The 18,522-nt window shown below is 40.5% G+C and overlaps 1 protein-coding gene across 2 annotated transcripts in view; it reads right to left on the bottom strand.

Moving 5' to 3' along the window:
- itpk1a (inositol-tetrakisphosphate 1-kinase a) overlaps window positions 1-18,522 on the bottom strand; it is a 237,623-nt gene extending 219,101 nt beyond the window's left edge. The window contains exons 1-2 of one of the 2 annotated variants that reach the window (XM_072568316.1): window positions 18,399-18,522; window positions 10,995-11,152 (exon numbers count right to left, since the gene is read on the bottom strand). In XM_072568316.1, the coding sequence (XP_072424417.1) occupies window positions 10,995-11,089 (95 nt within the window). In that variant the 5' untranslated portion in view covers window positions 11,090-11,152; window positions 18,399-18,522. Of the gene's footprint in view, window positions 1-10,994; window positions 11,153-11,348; window positions 11,668-18,398 lie in introns of those variants that run through there. The other variant, XM_072568315.1, reaches the window with a different exon arrangement.

Raw genomic sequence — 18,522 nt, 5'->3', positions numbered from 1 at the left:
TGCAGCACAACATCTTAGAACTTTACAATACCCTAAATACTGTCTATTTTAAATTATAATACACAGCCAACAATAATCTGCACATTCCAAGGCAATTCCAGTCTTTGTTTTAATTTAATATGTGGGACTTTGTTCTACAGATTATCTATTTTCAGCATTTTGAACATTGAGTTTGGGATAAAAGGTTTTGGACAATCAACATTATGCCAAACCTCATTCAATCTACTATAATAGCAAAGGGCAACTTCAGGATTCTACTAAACACGGGACAAAATTTTTTCACCCCACACATCTAGCTCGAAGGCAAATGACATGAGATATGGTTGATATCACCTTGTAGATGCTACATTCATATTTGGGTTATGTCAATCCCTGATTCACATGTTACACAAAAGCAAATACGCTTAGCCAGCTGCCAGAGTGAAAAATACTTCCACTCCAATTCATTAGATAATGGACAACAATAATCTGCAATCATAGAGCACATTTAAATGTCATAGCACCCCCAAAGTGCACCCCAGAAACATTATAAAACACAATAGAAAACCAAGCCACAGGCATTTAGCACTGTTGGCCAAAGCCTCACTTAAATCCATACACTTAAGGGTTGCCTCAATGGAAGAAATTGAGGAAAGGTTTATGAAGGCAAATTCCAGAGCTGGAGGCCATGTCAGATGAAGGCACAAGCTGTTGAGCAATGAGTACCAGGGATGCACAAGAAACAAAAAGTAGAGTATAGAGATTTGAACAATTGCAAGGCTATAAGCCCTTGTTGAGATATTGGGGGTGGCGAGAGAGGGGTGGGGGATGTTTGCAAGGTCATGGAGGGATTTGAAAACAAAAAAAGAGAGAATTTTTAAAATAGTGGCATCATGAAACCAGGGGCAAAAAAAGTTATCCAAAATTGATTCTCCTTTTACACTAACCCATCCAAATTCACTAAATCTTGGTTTCTTTCCTGAAAGACTTTTAAGTGAGATTCCAAACTGATTATTCAGTGGACTTTTTATTCCCCATTGGCTCAAAAACATTTATATCCAGCAACATCCAATCCATAGTTTGACAAGCTTCAAACAATGCATTTCACAAAAACATCTAGCCTTGCTCATTTAATGGATCAGTTGAAAACCTGCACTACTAATGGATTACGAGCTGTCCAGAGTAAATCCTGGCAGATTTAACTGCTGACATGAATATTCATTCAACATTTTCTTGAGGTTAAGGGGCCCCCTGCTGAAAAATTTCCCAGGCCCTCGTAAGCTCTTGTTCAAAATGTTATATATTAGCTTGCACTCCATCATAAGAAATTTTGTTCATATTTCACAACCTGCTCAAAATGTAGGCTACAGTGAGCCTAATTATTGTTTGTTTTAAAAAAAGAATGGCAATCATTATGGCAATAACAAAACATTCTTTACAGCACCCAGGGCTTAATTCAGTGATTTCCACCATAACTGAGGTAGGAGACTACCCAAATGACAATGTTTCAGGTGGGTTCTGTGGATTGAACCATCACCACCCCCCCCAAATACAACACCAATTCTAAAACAAAACCTCATTAGTATTCATTTCAGTGACACTCTGTTGAAAAGTACCCAACTACAATAGCACTGTCTTTCAAAAATATCTGGGAGAAAAATTACATTATACCTCCAGGTTTAAAACTTGGCCCATCACACTGGAAGCAAAGAAAACAACAGCTACACATCTTCATGTTCAACCTAACACTGCAAGAGGCTCGAGAAAAAAACTGGGGGGGGACACTGGCTTGATATTTTTCCATCATCATTAGCCATGATGCGGTCCTGGAAGACTGGAGCGTAGCGAATGTTGTGCCATTATTCAAGAAGGACTGCAAAGAAAAACCTGGAAACTATAGATCAGTAGGCCTAACATCTGTGGGTGGTAAGTTACTCAAGAAGATTCTGTGAGATAAGATATACATGCTTTTGGAAAGTTAGGGTTTGATTAGAGATAGTCAGCATGGCTTTGTGCATGGGAGATTATGCCTCACAAATTTGTTAGAGCTCTTTGATGAAATGACCGGGAAGGTTGACGAGGGCAGGGTGGTAGTAATAGTCTATATGGATTTCAGGAAGGCCTTTGAGATGGTTCCACAAGGTAGGCTGCTATGAAGAAGGTTAGATCACATGGAATCCAGGGAGAGATGGCAAACTGGATACACAATTGGCTTGATGATAGGAAGCAGAGGGCAATAGTGGAAGGATGCTTGTTGGACTAGAGGCCTGTGAGTACTGGAGTGCCTCAGGATCAGTGCTGGGCCCATTGCTGTTTGTTATCTATACCAATGACTTGGATAAGAAGGTACAAGGCATAATTAATAACTTTGCAGACGACACTAAAATAGGAAGTATCGTGGACAGTGAGAAAGATTATCAATAATTGCAGGACTTTGACCAATTGGGGAAGTGGGCAAAGAAATGACAAATGGAGTTTAATATAGATAAGTGTGAGGTCTTGCATGTTGGATAGTCAAATCAAGATAGGAGTTTCATGGTGAATGGTAGGACCTTAAAGAGCGTAGTGAAACAGAGGGACCTTGGAATTCAGGTGTATAGTTCTCGGAAATTGGAGTCAGAGGTAGACAGGGCAGCGGAGGAGGCTTTTGGCACACTGGCCTTCATCAGTTCGGGCACGGAGTGTACTTGTTGGGAAGTTATGTTGCAGTTGTACAGGACTTTGGGGAGGCTGCACTTGAGTATTGTGTTCAGTTTTGGTCATCTTGCTTCAGGAAGGATGTTATTAAACTAGAAGTAATGCAGAAGAAATTTACAAGGATTTGCCAGGACTCAAGGGTCTGAGTTATCTGGACAAGCGAGGACATTTTCTTTATAATTTAGGAGACTGAGGGGGGATCTTGTTGAAGTGTATAAGATCATGAGAGGCATGCATAGGGTAAATGCACAATCTTTTTCCCAGGTTTGGAAAATTGAGGACTAGAAGGCATCAGTTTAAGGTTAGAGGGGAAAAAAATAAAAAGGAAACCGGAGGAGCAATTTTTTTTTTTTAAACACAGAGGGTGGTACACATACAGAATGAGCTGCCAGTAGACGTGGTGGAGGCAGGGACATTAATAACATTGAAAAGGCATTTGAACAAATACATGGATAGGAATGGCTTAGAAGGATATGGGCCAGGTGCAGGGAAGCGGGGTTAGCGTGGATGAACATTTTGGTCGGCATGGACCAGTTTGGGCCAAAGGGCTTCCCTCCATGCTGTAGGACTCGATGAGTCTTTAAAAAAAAAACTGACTTGACACACTAGCTTCTACTTTAAAGCACACAATTTAATGAATTACAAAGATGAGAACACTTTCTGGGATTGAAAATGCTTCCAACAAAGCACCTTGGAGACTTTTTTTTTCTGATTTCATGGACTCTCAGGAGCTTACGCAAAATTAGGATCGAATACTGGCCCCATGAATGGACAAAGCTTTCCAACATCAGACTAAGCATTATATGACAGACCTGCTCCAGAGGTCATGTGCTGATCCCATCTAGTTCCTATGCTTTAATGCAATGATAGAATGTAACAGCGTGGCACAAGCCCTTTGGCCCTCGATGTTGTGCTGATCTGTGAAATCCATTTGAAGCCCATCTAACCTACACTATTCCATTCTCATCCATATGTCTGTCCAATGACCACTTAAATGCCCTTAAAGTTGGAGAGTCTACTACTGCTGCAGGCAGGGTGTTCCACGCCCTTACTACTCTGAGTAAAGAAACTACCTCCAACATCTGTTCTATATCTATCACCCCTCAATTTAAAGCAATGCCCCATTGTGTTAGCTATCACTATCTGATGAAAAAGGCTCTCACTGTTCACCCTATCTAATCTTGTGATTATCTTAAATGTCTCAATTAAGTCACCTCTTAACCTTCTTCTTTCTGATTAAATCGGCCTTGAGTCCCTCAGCCTTTCCTCAGAAGACCTTCTTTCTATACCAAGCAACATCATAGTAAATCTTCGCTGAACCCTTTGCAAAGCTTTCACTCCCTTTCTATTATGTGGTGACCAGAATTGTACACTATACTCCAAGTGCGGCCACACCAGAGTTTTGTACAGCTGCAACATGACCTAGTGATTCCAAAACTCAATCCCTCCACCAATAAAAACCAACATACCGTATGCCTTCTTAACAGTTTTATCAACCTGGTTGGCAACTTTGAGGGATCTATGTACGTAGACAGCGATCTCTCTGCGCATCTACACTACCAAGAATCTTACCATGAGCCCAGTAATCTGCATTTCTTTTGCTCCTTACAAAGTGAATTACCTCATACTCTTCCACATTAAACGCGATTTGCCACCTCTCAATCCAGGCTCTGCAGCTTACCTATGTCCCTCTGTAACCTGCAACATCTTTCGGCACTACCACAACTTCACCAACCGGAGTGTCATCCACAACTTTACTAACCCATCCTTCTATGCCATCATTCAGGTCATTCATAAAAATGAAAAACAGCAGTGGACCCAAAACAGATCCTTGCGGTATACACCAATAGCTGAACTCCAGGATGAACATTTTCCATCAATTAACACCCTCTGTCTTCTTTCAGCTAGCCAACTTCTGATCCAAACTGCTAAATCATCCTCAATCCCATGCCTCCATACTTTCTGCAATAGCCTACCATAGGGATCTTTATCAAAACTCCTGACTGAAATCCATATACATCACATCAACCGCTTTACCCTCATCTACCTGTTGGGTCACCTTCTCAAAGACTCAATAAGGTTTGTGAGACACAACCTACCCCTCACAAAATGGTGTTGACTATCACTAGTCAACTTATTCCTTTCTAGATGATTATAAATCCTATCCCTTTCCAGCACTTTACCCACAACTGAAGTACTGCTCAGATCTATAATTACCAGGGTTGTCTCTACTCCCCTTCTTGAACAAAGGGACAAGATTTCCTATCCTCCAGTCTTCTGGCACTATTCCTGTGGACAATGACAACATAAAGGTCAAAGCCAAAGGCTCTGCAATTTCCTCCCTGGCTTACCGGACAATCCTAGGCTAAATCCCATCCAGCCCAGCGGATTTATCTACTTTCACACTTTCCAGAATTGCTAACACCTCTTCCTTGTGAACCTCAATCCCGGCTAGTCTAGCAGCTTATATCTCAGTATCTCCTTGACAATATTGTCTTTCTCCCAGTGTGAATACTGATGAAAAATATTCATTTAGTGCTTCACCTATCACCACTGATTCCATGCGCGACTTCCCACTACTGTCCTTGATTGGCCCTAATCTTACTTTAGTCATTCTTTTATTCCTGATATACCTATAGAAAGCTTTAGGGTTTTCCCTCAATCTTATCTGCCAACAACTTCTCATGTCCCCTCCTGGCTCTTCTTAGCTCTCACTTTAGGTCTTTCCTGGCTAACTTGTAACTTTCAAGCACCCTAACGTAGCCTTCACTTCTGATCCTTACATAAGCCTTCTTCTTCCTTTTGACAAGAGATTCAACTTGTTTAGTAAACCACGGCTCCCACGCTTGACCAGTTATTCCTTAGACAGGTACATATTGATCATGGAAACGCAGTAGTTGTTCCTTGAATAAGCTCCACATTTCATTTGTGCCCATCCCTGTAGTTTCCTCCCTATCCTATGCATCGTAAAACTTGCCAAATTGCATCATAATTGGCTTTCCCCCAGCTATAACTCTTGCTCTGCAGTATATACCCATCTCTTTCCATTGTTAAAAGTAAACATAACTGAATTGTGGTCACTATCACCGAAGTGCTCACCTCCCTCCCTCCCTGGTAGGGTTCATTACCCAGTACCAAATCCAATGTAGCCACACCCCTTGTTGGCCTGTCCATATACTGTGTCTGAAAACCCTCCCGCATGTGTTGGACAAAAATTTACCCATCTAAAGTACTCAGACTATATATTCCCAGACAATATTTGGAAAGTTAAAGTCCCCCATAACAACTACCCTGTTACTTTCGCTTCTATCTAGAATCATCTTTGCTATCCTAAGTATTATACTAAGTGAATAATATAACAGCACTCCAGATAAGTGGGACTCAGGGACTAAGAAAGAGATTCTGTTGAGGGAGCAGGAGCAGCTTGGTATTACGTTAGAAAACAGAAGCACTAAAGGTAACAATCCCTTACAATAGATAGCTGAATACAGTCGGTTTTCTGATATTAAGCAATAGCTCCATTTCTGTGCAAACCCACGTTTTAAGAAAATCATGCAATAGCAGCACCATTTAAACCAATGGGACTGAAATCAAGATGTAGCCAATACAGGTAAGGAAAGTTCACGTTCTACAAATAACAGTCTAAATTTTTCAATCGCGTTACAGCCAATTCGCATTGAAGAAACACACGTTATTGCAGAACCAACTGTAGTGGTTCAGAGATCAGTGCAAAGGAATGGGTTTTGACTCGTAGGGCACTAGCACCAAAGAATTATTCATTCATGGGATGTGAGTGTTGCTGGCTGGACCAGCATTCATTGCTCATCCTTAATTGCACAATCAACCACATTGCTGTGAATCTGGAATCACATGTCGGCCAGACCAGGGAAGCATGGCAGTTTCACTCCCTGAAGGGCATTAGTGAATAAATAATGAGGAAAGACAGAATGCACCATGGGAGGTCTACATCCAAACCCTGCTAGGACCATTGATCTAATAAATCACATCACTATGGCTCTAAAGGGTATTAAACTAACTAACTTGGGGATTTATGGGGGTGGAGATGGCAGGAGTTCATTTGAGAGGAGGTTAGGAAAACTATGACAAAGGACAAGGCAAGACAATGATGTAGCCAATAATGACCAGAAAGGACAATGCATTCAAATGTAACAGTGGTCCATCAAATGAAGCCAGAGGAAAGAAAAAAAAGGTAAAATACAAACAAAAGTTCTCATTACCCAAGGAAGGATCTAGAAGGAGTGCAACAAATGTTGACCAACCAAATTCCTTGAATAGAGGGATTAATTTAGGAGAAAAGATTACATACACTCGGCCTATATTCTTTGGAGTTTAGAAAAATGATCTCATTGAAAATTCTTATAAGGATTGACAGGGTAGATACAGAAAGGATATTTTCTCTGACTGGAATGAAAGGACAGTTTCAGAATAAGGAGATATGCCATTAGGCTGAGATGCAAAGGCATTTCACCATTCTACCCAAGAGGGCTGTGAAGTCTCAATTATTGAAGACTGAAATCTACAGATCCCCACACTTTAAAAACAAGGGATTCAAGAATAGTGCAGGAAAATAGTATTGAGGTCACTGGACATCCAGAATCTCACTAAGCAGCAAAAGTTGATTCAAAGAATTAAATGGCCTATACTTGTCCTCATCTGAATACACACCACATTCATAATCAAGAGGATGAATTCATAGCACAGATACAAAGAAATGTGATGAGATTGCCATTCCAGAACCATATACATTTGCAAAATGACCACAACTTGAACTTAAATGTTCAAGCGTATTTGACATTTCGAAAAGATAAGATATAAAAGGTGGTGAGATGGCACTGTTAATAATGGATGAGTTCATTACAACTAGTGAAAAATGATCTTGACCCAGATGATCAAACTGCAAGATCAATTTGGGTGGAGGTAAGAAAAACAAAGTCAATGGTAGGAATAGTCCCCCTGAGCTACTCTGTAGGACAAAGTATGAATCAAGAAATAATAGGAGCTTGCAAGAAAGGCATTGTAGTATTCAGACATTAAAAATCTTCATACAGATTGGATGAATCATATTGCAAGTAGTATGCAGGATGAGTTCATGAAATATTTTGAGGACAATTCTATTTAGAACTAACCAGTGAACAGGTTATTGTCAACTCAGTGATATCTAATAAGAAAGTATTGGTTAGTTACCTCACCCTAAAGGATCTTCCACCCAAGACTGATCACGACACACACTCAGTTTGCTAGTGAGAAATATGGATTCATGACTGGTGTCTTAAATGTAAAGTAAAGAAATCAAAACAAAAGTTGTCCAAAATACTAGCAAGAAATATAAAAGAAGCAGACAGTAAAAGCAATACAAAAATAAAGTGTGTATTTGTTCCTTAAATGGTGACAATGTGGAATTAAAAATGGGAAAAAAGGGAATGGCAGAGGTTTGAACAAATATTTTGTATGTGTCTTCACAACAGAAGGTAGAAACTTACACTCCTACTTACTGACTACAGCTCGATATTCCAAAACCATAATTCCAAACAAACTCTAAACTCTGAGACCTAGATCTCAGCTCCCTTCTCTGTAACTGGATCATGGACTTCCTGACCCATTGACTGCAACCAGTAAGAATAGGGAACAAACCTCCTCCATCATATTGCTCGACACCAGTGCCCTACAAGACTACCGGGCTCAGACCCCTACTATACTGCTTATACACTCACAACAGATTCAAGAACAGCATCTTCCCCATAGTTATTAGACTTTTGAATGGACATCTCTTATTAATTTTGATCTCTCTCTCCGCACCTTCTCAGTGTTCTGCGACCCCGATCCACTTTGTGTGTAGGATCTGTCTGTGTAGCATGCATAACAACACTTTTCACTGTATTACAGTACATGTGACAACAATCAAAATTCAATCTCAGAAGATACAGAAAGCATCCCAAGAAGAGTAATATAGCAGTGGCCAATAGGAAGGGAGAAAGTTAGAACATTCACAATCACTGGAGAAAATGTACTAGGAAATCTAATGGGACTCAAGGCTGACATGTGTTTGGAACCCGATGGCCTCCATCCTACACCCTTAAAGGGAAATGTCAGCCAAGATTGTGAATTCATTGGTTGGAATTTCCCAAAATTCCCAAGATTCTTAAAGTCTCCCAGCAGAAAGAAAAGCCATCAATATAATACAATTAATCAAAAAAAAGAAAGAGGTCAGAAAGTCTTACTGTTGTCACTGGGGAAAGTGAAGAAATCCATTAATTTGAAAGTAGTAGCCAGACACTTAGGAAATCATAAGCAAACCAGGCAGAGTCAATAAGGTGTTTTTGTAAATGAAACTTCATTGGATAAATTCATTAAGAATTTTGTGAGGATGCAACAAGCAGATGGATTTGGATTAATCTCAGGCATTGGATACAATTCCATATAAAAGATTACAGCATAACAATAAGTGTACATGGCGGTGATACAGAAGCATAGATACATGAATGGTCAACTAGCAAGGAGAGATGGGCGGGAAAGGCAATTTTCAGGTCGGCAAACTTTAAGTAACAGGATGTCACAGATCTCAGTGCTGGAGCTTCAATGTTGTATCTGTACGAATGACTTCGATGAAGTAATAAATTAAACTATAGCCAGAGTTGCTAATCAGACAAAGATAGGTAGGAAAGCAAGCGGTGAGGCGGAAACAAAATATCTGTGAAGGAATGTAAATAGGTTAAGTGAGCAAAGGTTTGTCAAATGGAGAAAAATGTTGGAATTGTGTGATGATCCACTTTAGCACGAATAGTAAACAAAAAACAGTATTGTAGCATAATGTAATACAGAAGGATTTGGGTGTCCCTGTACATGAATCATAGTTGAAACATAGAATTTAGGAAGGCAAGTAGAATGGTGTCCTTTACTGTTTTATTCATTTAATCCTTTAAGGGGATTGATTATAAAAGTGGGCTAGCTCAATAGGGCATTGATAAGACTATGCCTGAAGTATGGTGTACAGTTTTGGTCTCCTTAATTAAGGAGAGACATACTTGCACTGGAAGCAGTTCAGAGAAAGTTCAGTATGATTTTGGGGTAAAAGGTTGAGCGGTTTGGGCCTGTACTTATTGGAGGCTAGAAGAATGAGAGGTGATACAATTCTGATTATCACTATATTTCCACTCAATCATTTGGAGATCATTAACAGGAACAAGACTAGGCCATTAAGTCCATTAAACTGCTCAGCTATTCAATAACACAGATCTGTTGGGACCTTAACTGCCCTTTCCTTCTAGGTTCTGAAACTCTGGTCCCACCTGTTGATTAAAAACACTGGACTCAGCTTTGAATATACTCAATGTCCCCACCTTCGCTGCTTTTGGAGGAAGAGGATACCAAGGATTAATGACTCAGTGAAGTTGTGTGTCATAAATGGGAGATCCCTCATTGTTAAATATATTGACTGGCTCTAATTTCTCTTTCAAAAAGAGAAATCTCTTGCCAGCGCTTAGCCTCTAAAGTCCCTTCAGCCCTCACTTCCCCATGCAATAAAACAGCAGCATTCTATTGATAACCACAACAGGTTAAATAGGGGAGATCACTTTGCAGCAGTATATCCCTTCATCAGTGTAGTCAGCAAAACAGTAACATTAACTTCATAAACAATCACTTCAGAGTTCACCTCCAAGACAGTTGAAGTACATACTTGAACCAACATGGAGATCCCTGCTGCAGCATCCTCAAGCTCCCTGCCAGTAGTAACTTTAACACAGTCTAGAAAAGATCACTTGACTATCGTGTCTGCTGTAAACTATTCCAAGGAAACGGTTCAAAGCTCCACAACTCCTACAGCCCGAGATCCAGAACCATGTTCTTCATTCTAAAAACTTTCATTTAAAAAAACCCTTCCTCTTTCAGTACAGTGCATTTGCAATGCTTTGCAAACGACCAGAAAGGCTGGTGTATTGGGGGTTTGAATATGACACAAACTATTCTACCAATGAGAGGTTTAAATCTTGAAGGAAGCATCTTATTGTTTTATACAATGAGGGGAAATTAACACCGACTAATCCCTCCCTCCCTTTAACCCGCTAAAGTGAGAGTGATGGTGACTGTGCAACAGCAGCAGATCACTGGTTATTTCTGGCTTTCTCTCTCTCTCTCTCCCCCTCTGCCTCCTTGAAGCTGGTGGCCGTGAAGCGGATTGCACATGGGCTGCTGCCTACATGATCAGCGTTATTTCCTGCTGCCTCTCCCCAAGTCCAGACGCAATCGATTAATTTCTCAAACCATTGAGGGGGGGGGGGGGGGGATGTTCTCGGCTTTACCTGCAAAGGTCCGCGAAGGCCTGGAAATTCAGCTTCTTGATCTTCTTCTCGCTCAGCCAGTATCCGACCCGCTTGCCTTTCAGCCAAGTCTGCATCTTGAAAATGGAACAAGTGCGGAAGTGAAATCTACACCGTGTGCCTCCCGTAGGTTAACAAACCTGAAAAAAATCAATGGTGTACCTTTTACACCAGAGTGGCAGCGTTGCATACATACAATATTTTGCAGTTACATTTTTTTTCATGCACAGGAACCCAATACAGGAGAGATTACAACAGGAAAAGAAAAATAATTTGACAGAGAGGAGAGAGAAAAACACAAAACACACAGGGGTTGGGGGGGGACTGCAAAGAGACCTCTATCAATGGTGAGTGCCCGGTTCATCACAAATCCCTCTGCCCTGGTATTCGCGCCTGGGCTTTCTGATCAGACGCCACTGCTCCGAGGTCTCTCTCAATCAATAATAGTCTCTCAAATACAGAGTGCGGCTTCCAAGCCCAGCCCCGGACTTTCAGCACAAACTGGCCGCATACACACACACACAGTGACGGGGGAAGGAACAAGGCAGAACAGAGACCGACAGCCGGCAGCCGCCTGCAGCCCGATTTCCCCTCCTCCAAAGCCTAGTCTCTCGGCTCATTGAAATCCCTCAGACCCCGGCTCGCATTCTAAATAAATAGAGGCAGCAGCGCATCGGGACAACAGGGGACGCTCCCGAGCCGCCTGCCAACATGGTCATCCTTCTCCCACTCCCCCTCAACGCTGCCCCTTAAAGCTGTCCTGCCCTTCCCCAAACAGGAAAACACTTCAAAGCCACCATTAACCTCTTCTACTGCAGTTTTTTTTCAAAAAAAACACGTTTCTACAGTGCTGGTTTTGAAAATATCGTCTGTTAAATTGCACGTCAAATATGCCTGCTTTAGTTTGTGCAATCTAAATTCACTACATACTTGGGACTAGATTAATTTAGGATATCTGGTCGGCATGGACGAGTTGAACCGAAGGGTCTATTTCCGCGTTGTACGTTTCTATGACTCGATTACTTCAGGTTATAGTCCAACAGGTTTATTTGAATTTGAAGGAGCGGAGCTCCAAAATCTTGCAGTTTCAAATAAACCTGTTGGATTATAACCTTGTGTAGTTTGATTTTTGACCTTGTCCACCCCAGTCCAACTCTGGTATCGCCACATCATGGCCATTACCTTTGTTATGGGATAGGCGTTTCATGCAGCGTGTATCCATCAGATTTAGAATTGTATTCAGTTAGTATATTTATTTTCTCCTGAGTGGGTCATTGATTTTCATTTGTCTTTTGCATCTCATTAATTTTGAGGGACTCCTTGCCAAGAATTGATTTCAAAAGATTGTGTTCACACAGGGCTTCAAGATCCTCAGATAAAAGTAAAATTGGTAGATGCTGGAGATCTGAATTAGGAATAGAAAATCGTGGAGAAACTCAGCAGGTCTGGTGGCATCGAAACAAAGTCAACATTTCAAGTGTCCCCTCCCATAACTCTTCTTTGAAGTTGATGGAAGCTAGAAAATGATGCTATTTATGTTATTGACAAAGAGGGAAGAGGAGTGAGTGGAAGAAATAGTGATAGTGCCCTGAGGAAGAAGCAAAAGGAGTGCCAATGGTGGTAAATGAGTGAAATCACATAGTAAACTGTTAGTAAAAGTAAGAGGTCATGGGATCCAAGGAAATTTGGCACATTGGATTCACATTTGGCTGAGTGGCAGAAAGCAGAAGCTGATAATTGAGATTTGTTTTTCTGACTAGAAGCCTGTGACCAGTGGGGTCCCACAGGTGTCAGTCTTGAGCCCTTGCTGTTTGTGATTGCATAAAGGATTTAGACTTGAATATCAGAAGTTTGATCATTAAGTTTGCAAATGTTACAAAGATTGGTGGGTTGGTAAGTAATGCGGAGGATATCCTTAAATTACAACAGGATATAGATGGACTGCTCAAATGGGCTAATCAGCAGCAAATGGAATTCAATCCAGACAAATATTAAGTAATGCACTTGAGCAGGGCAAAACAAGGCAAAGAAATACATGGTGAATTGCAGTATACCAATCCTTTAAGGTATCAGGGTAGGTGGATAAAGGGGTTAAGAAGGCATATGGTATACTTGCCTTTATTAGTCAAGGCATAGAGGAGAGAGATTATGCTGGAACTGCATAAAATGTTGGTTGGGCCACAGGAAGAGTATTGTATGCAGTTCTGGACTCCACATTATAGGAGGGATGTGATAGGACTGGAAGAGGATGCAGAGGAGATTTACCAGGATATTGCCTGACCTGGAGAGTTGCAGTTATGAAGAGAGGTTGGAGAAGCTAGGGCTGCTTTCTCTTGAAGAAATGAGGTTGAGATGTTTAATGTTATGAGGGCATAGATAGGGTAAACAGGAAGAAATGCTTTCTCTTGATGGAAGGATCAATGACCAGATATAAATTTAAAAGAAGGAGCATAAGGTTTAGAGAAGTAAGGAAAGACTTTTTCACCCAGAGGGGGTGGGAATCTGGAACTAACTGCTTGTAAGGGTGGTAGAGACAGAAATCCTCATAACATTTGAGATGTATTTAGATGTACACTTGCAATGCCAATATACAATGTTTATGGGCCAAGTGCTAGAAAATGGGATTAGAATAGTTAGGTGGTTACATTTGACTAGCACAGAAATGATGGGCCAAAGGACATTTTACTGTGCAGTAAATCTCTCTCTGACTCAATGCAAAATAGATGTTAAAGTTATCTGTGGATAGTCGAAATTAGGTCAATTTTGCTAAGAGCAAATCCACATAAGCAAGACATGGTGAGTGGTGGGGGGCAGGGAGGTGGAATCAGATGGAGGGTATTGTTCATGTTCTGAGGCTGTTCAGGAATCAACAATGAGTCCTGAGAGCTGTAAAGTGCCTAAGTGGAAAATATTGTTTCTCCAGGTTGTGTTGGCTTGTGTTGCAAGTACGAGGAGATACGTTTGGTAGTGGCTGAAATGATAGAGTATGGCCACCAAGTATACTTACCCATCCCCTCGCTTGTCCCTCACTATCTGTTTCACTTACTCCTCCTCCCCCTTTGTGAACAAAATAAATACCATCACTTTCAACCCCTGTCATCTATTATCTCTCTATAGGTGCTCCTAGAACTGCTGAGTTTCTTCAGCATTTTCTGTTCCTATTTCATTGTCCTCAGGGCATTCAAAACATCCCTAAATCAATGAATTACAATTAGGATATTTTATTTTTAAAAATGTATCAATTCTTATTTATTAATGTGGGTGTCATACACTGCAATTGTAAGTTACATTGCAACAAACATGCCTCATGACTCAAAGAGCTGTCATGTGCAATAAATTGCTTAGGCATATTTTTAACTGTTGATATGTCAAACAAAACAAGACACTGGAAATGCAGACAGGTTTGACAATATTTATGAAGTGACAAGCCAATTTAATATTTAACTTGTCAGAATAGTTTTGACAAGGGCCTACACCCAATTGTTCTAATGGAAGCACAGACTCAGCCCTTGCAGCACACATTATGGAGACTATGAAATAAGTTAAAATACAAGAACAATAATTATGAAGTCAAGTTGCTTGAGACAGAGAATCAGTGAAGTTTTCAGAGAGATGACAAGTTCCATAAGAGATTGTTAATTTTTAAATGTGTTGTAATTTGTGAAGCTTGAGAAAGCAATAGGGAAGTTGAAGCTCAAAACGATGAAGGCATTTGATGAACAGGGTGGAACAGGGAAATTTAATTGTATTGGATTGAAATGAGCTTAATGATAAAATGGGGTTGTCAGAAGTTTAGCCTGGGGTTAAACAGTTTCCTTATCTCCTGACTAAACTTGATACAGTTAAAAACCTCCTGTTTTTAATTATTGTGAAGTTATTTAGACCTTTATCCTTTAGGTCAACCTCATGACAATCTGTGTTACATATGTGTACAGTAGACCTTTTCACCCCTGACTTCTGGCATTGCTACAGCATTAACATAATGAATTGGGGGCAGTGGTGTGAGAAATTGCACTCCTGAGACCGCCATTCTATGCATCTTTCAATATCTTTGAAATAGCTTCAATAGCATGTCAAAAGGTTGATACTTCCATGATGAAAAACCATTTAGTGAGGATTATAGATCATATTACAGAGGCATCCTCTCTTTATGTAAGCTATTGTACATTGTACTCAAAGGACGCCAGGGTCATTTTTCATCTTTGGTATCTAATGTCAACACAACCACTCCCAGTTCAGACATGGTATAAAATGAATGCAGAGGAAAACTTGTTCTATACTGGTCTAATAATGTATGCAACTTTAGAATAGCACTATTCTTTTAGAATCAAAGAAATTGCAGCCTAGAGAGTGTTGACACAATTCAGGATCAGACTAAGCATATACCTTTTAAGGGAAAAGGTAGATCCTCCAAAATCAGTGCACCCTAATTGCAAAGGATGAAATAAAACAGCAAAAAGAATCCTTATGATCAAGGGCAGGAGCAGATTCAGTTAATAATCAGGACGATTATGAAAAGTATAACAGCAAATTGAAAATATTACACGGAGGTAAAGAAATATTCTGAAAAAATTAGCAGGCAACAATAAAGTGAATGCCAAAATTTCTATAAAGCATAAGTCATTAGCTTGAAGAAAGGTTGGGCCTTGTCACGACCCAGGTGAAGACAGGGTTCAGAACTGAAACACTAAATAAATATCTTGCTTTTTCACAAACAAAGGGGATGATGTGATGATTACACAAAAGGAGACAAGAGAAGTTATGAACAGGATAACAGGAGAGTTGTTGGATTGGGAGTGCTCTACCTGAAATCTTGGTGTGAAACTTGTTCTATTAGTAATTTTAATAAAGGGATGGACAGGTACTTAAGAATGTCGAACTTACAAGTTTACAGATAAAAACCAAGAAAGCCATGCTTTTTCAAAGGCAGACAAGCAGGAGAGGCTGGAAGAACACAGTAAGCCAGACAACTGCAGGTGGTGGAGGAGTCAAGCTTTTAGAAGGTTTCTTCAGAATTGAGGTTGGGTGTAACGGCAGCTGCAGGTAAAGGAGGAGATAGGGGAGGGTTTTGGATGGGGTGATGAGGTAGCAATAGGTGAACACAGGTATAGGGTACAACCTGCTTTTCAAAAAGCCAGCACAAGAATGATGGGTTGAATGATCTCCTAGGGTTTAGATCAGAGTGGTGCTGGAAAAGCACAGCAGGTCAGGCAGCATCCGAAGAGCAGGAAAATCGATGTTTCGGGCAAAAGCCCTTCATCAGGCCTGAATGATCTCCTATCCTACTGAGTACCTTTATTCTACAATCCTAAAAGATGTTGAAGATTGAATGAGATGCTCTGGAAAATGATCAAGACTGATTTGCATCAGTAATGTTAAGAGGACTTTATACAGATATTGGCAAGAAATCTGATTTACAGTATCAATTATAAGGTATGTTTTCTTTCTTGACTTTTGAAATTAAGATCAGTTTGACTAAAATGAGAAAAAAATACATTTACACAGGACAGAATGTTTTGAATCCAATGAAGTGCACCTTAGTATGGTCATCTTGTAACATGGGAATCAGAGCAACACAGATGACTTGGTGGTGGGCAAAAAGCCATTCGATAGTCTGTGATACTACTTCTGGATAAGTTCCCTGGGACACAGCCTGAAACAATCATCAAATGTGCCTGTAGGACAATCAACTCAGTGAAAGATGCTCTTTTGTCTGCCAAAACTTGTTGGTCTTCCAAAACAGTCTTCCAGACCCCGACCGAGTGTTGCAACTAGCATATTCCAAGGTCTAGGACTGTGTCCTGAGAGATGCACTAAAATGTGGGTCAGCTGTTACCGAAGTGCAGTGGGGAGAGACCACTGTCTGAGGTCTTCCTGCTAAAGCTAAATGGGGGTCCATTCAGTTATTGGACCCTCCTGGTGGCTCAAATGCATGTAAATATAGTTTGGTTCAAGTAAGAGATGCCTGGTTTGTTTGGACAGTCAAACTCCAATGTTTGCTCGTTTTCTTCATATGCTATTTATTCTACAGAACCAAATTGCATTTGTGACTATGTATTATATATATATAAAGATTTTTTTGATGATTTAAAGTATATATTTGAAATAATTAAAATACTTAATGGATAAAACAAAATAGAAAAGACAGCAGCCAAGCTACACGCAGCAAATTCCCACAAACAATATGATAATGAGCAGATAATCTGTTTCAGTGATGTTGATTGAGGGATAAATATTGGCCAAGACACGAGATAACTCCCCCACTGGTCAACAAGAGTGCCATTTTACGCTCACCATAGAAGAAAAACATTGAACGTCCCATTCAAAAGACAGCACCTCCAACAATACTCTTCGTACTTCACAAGCGTTTTATCGAAATTAATTTAATTCACTTTATTGTCATGTGTGCTCAAATGAGGACAGTGAAAATTTCAGAGCTGAAAGTGTGTTGCTGGAAAAGCGCAGCAGGTCAGGCAGCATCCAAGGAGCAGGAGATCGATGTTTCGGGCCTGAAGAAGGGTTTATGCCCGAAACGTCGATTCTCCTGCTCCTTGGATGCTGCCTGACCTGCTGCGCTTTTCCAGCAACACATTTTCAGCTCCGATCTCCAGCATCTGCAGTCCCCACTTTCTCCTCCAGTGAAAATTTCAGACAAGAAAGGCATCTGGATGGGTACATGAACAGGAAGGGTTTGGCGGGATATTGGCCAAGTGCTGGCAAATGGGACTAGATGAGATTAGGATAACTGGTCGGCATGGACGAGTTGAACCGAAGGGTCTATGCCCGAACTGTACATCTCTATGACTTCTGCGCTCATAACATACTGTGGAACTCAGACCCATAACGTTCTGACTCCGAAGGAAGAGTGTCGCAAACTGAACCATAGTTGACACACAAGTGGATTCTTTTACCCTCTTTAAAATCCAATGTTTCATTTTCAGATAAAGAAAAAAAAATGTACTTTTATATGTAACCTCCACCCAACATGGGCGAAATACGCTCTCTGGACATTATCACATTGTAAAATTTCCAACATCACAACAATAACACAGTAACATTGCAGAGTACATCATCAGCTACATAGGCTCTTAGACACCCGGAGGTCGTGAAAGCTGCTGTATAAATACAAGGAATTCTTTCACATTAGCGTGGGTTAAATAAAACTAAGGTAAAACAAATCTTCTCCCAACGGAACCTACACTGAGAAAGCGAATAGTCCTCATCCAACAGTGAAATGGGACAAGACACATTCAACTACAAGTGTACATTTCCCGCTGGCAAGTGAAGCAAATTTGCATTCAAAATATGTTAACTGCAGTATATCCACCCATACACACTGTGGTGAAAAAAATGAGCGAACAGACATCAAAGGTGAAAATGTATTACCTGCTGAAAATGTATGCTCGAGTTCCTAAACGTGAGAACTAAAAACGTCACTTGTCAATACCGGTTTAAACCATGAAAGTTACGATCATAAAATGTATCCATTTGATCACGCTGTTTAAACTGG

The sequence above is a fragment of the Chiloscyllium punctatum genome, chromosome 4 (genome assembly GCF_047496795.1).
Source record: "Chiloscyllium punctatum isolate Juve2018m chromosome 4, sChiPun1.3, whole genome shotgun sequence".
In the NCBI taxonomy this organism is placed as follows: Eukaryota; Metazoa; Chordata; class Chondrichthyes; order Orectolobiformes; family Hemiscylliidae; genus Chiloscyllium; species Chiloscyllium punctatum.
Note: the sequence above shows the minus strand (reverse complement) of the source record. Positions and strands in the feature narration are given on the sequence as shown.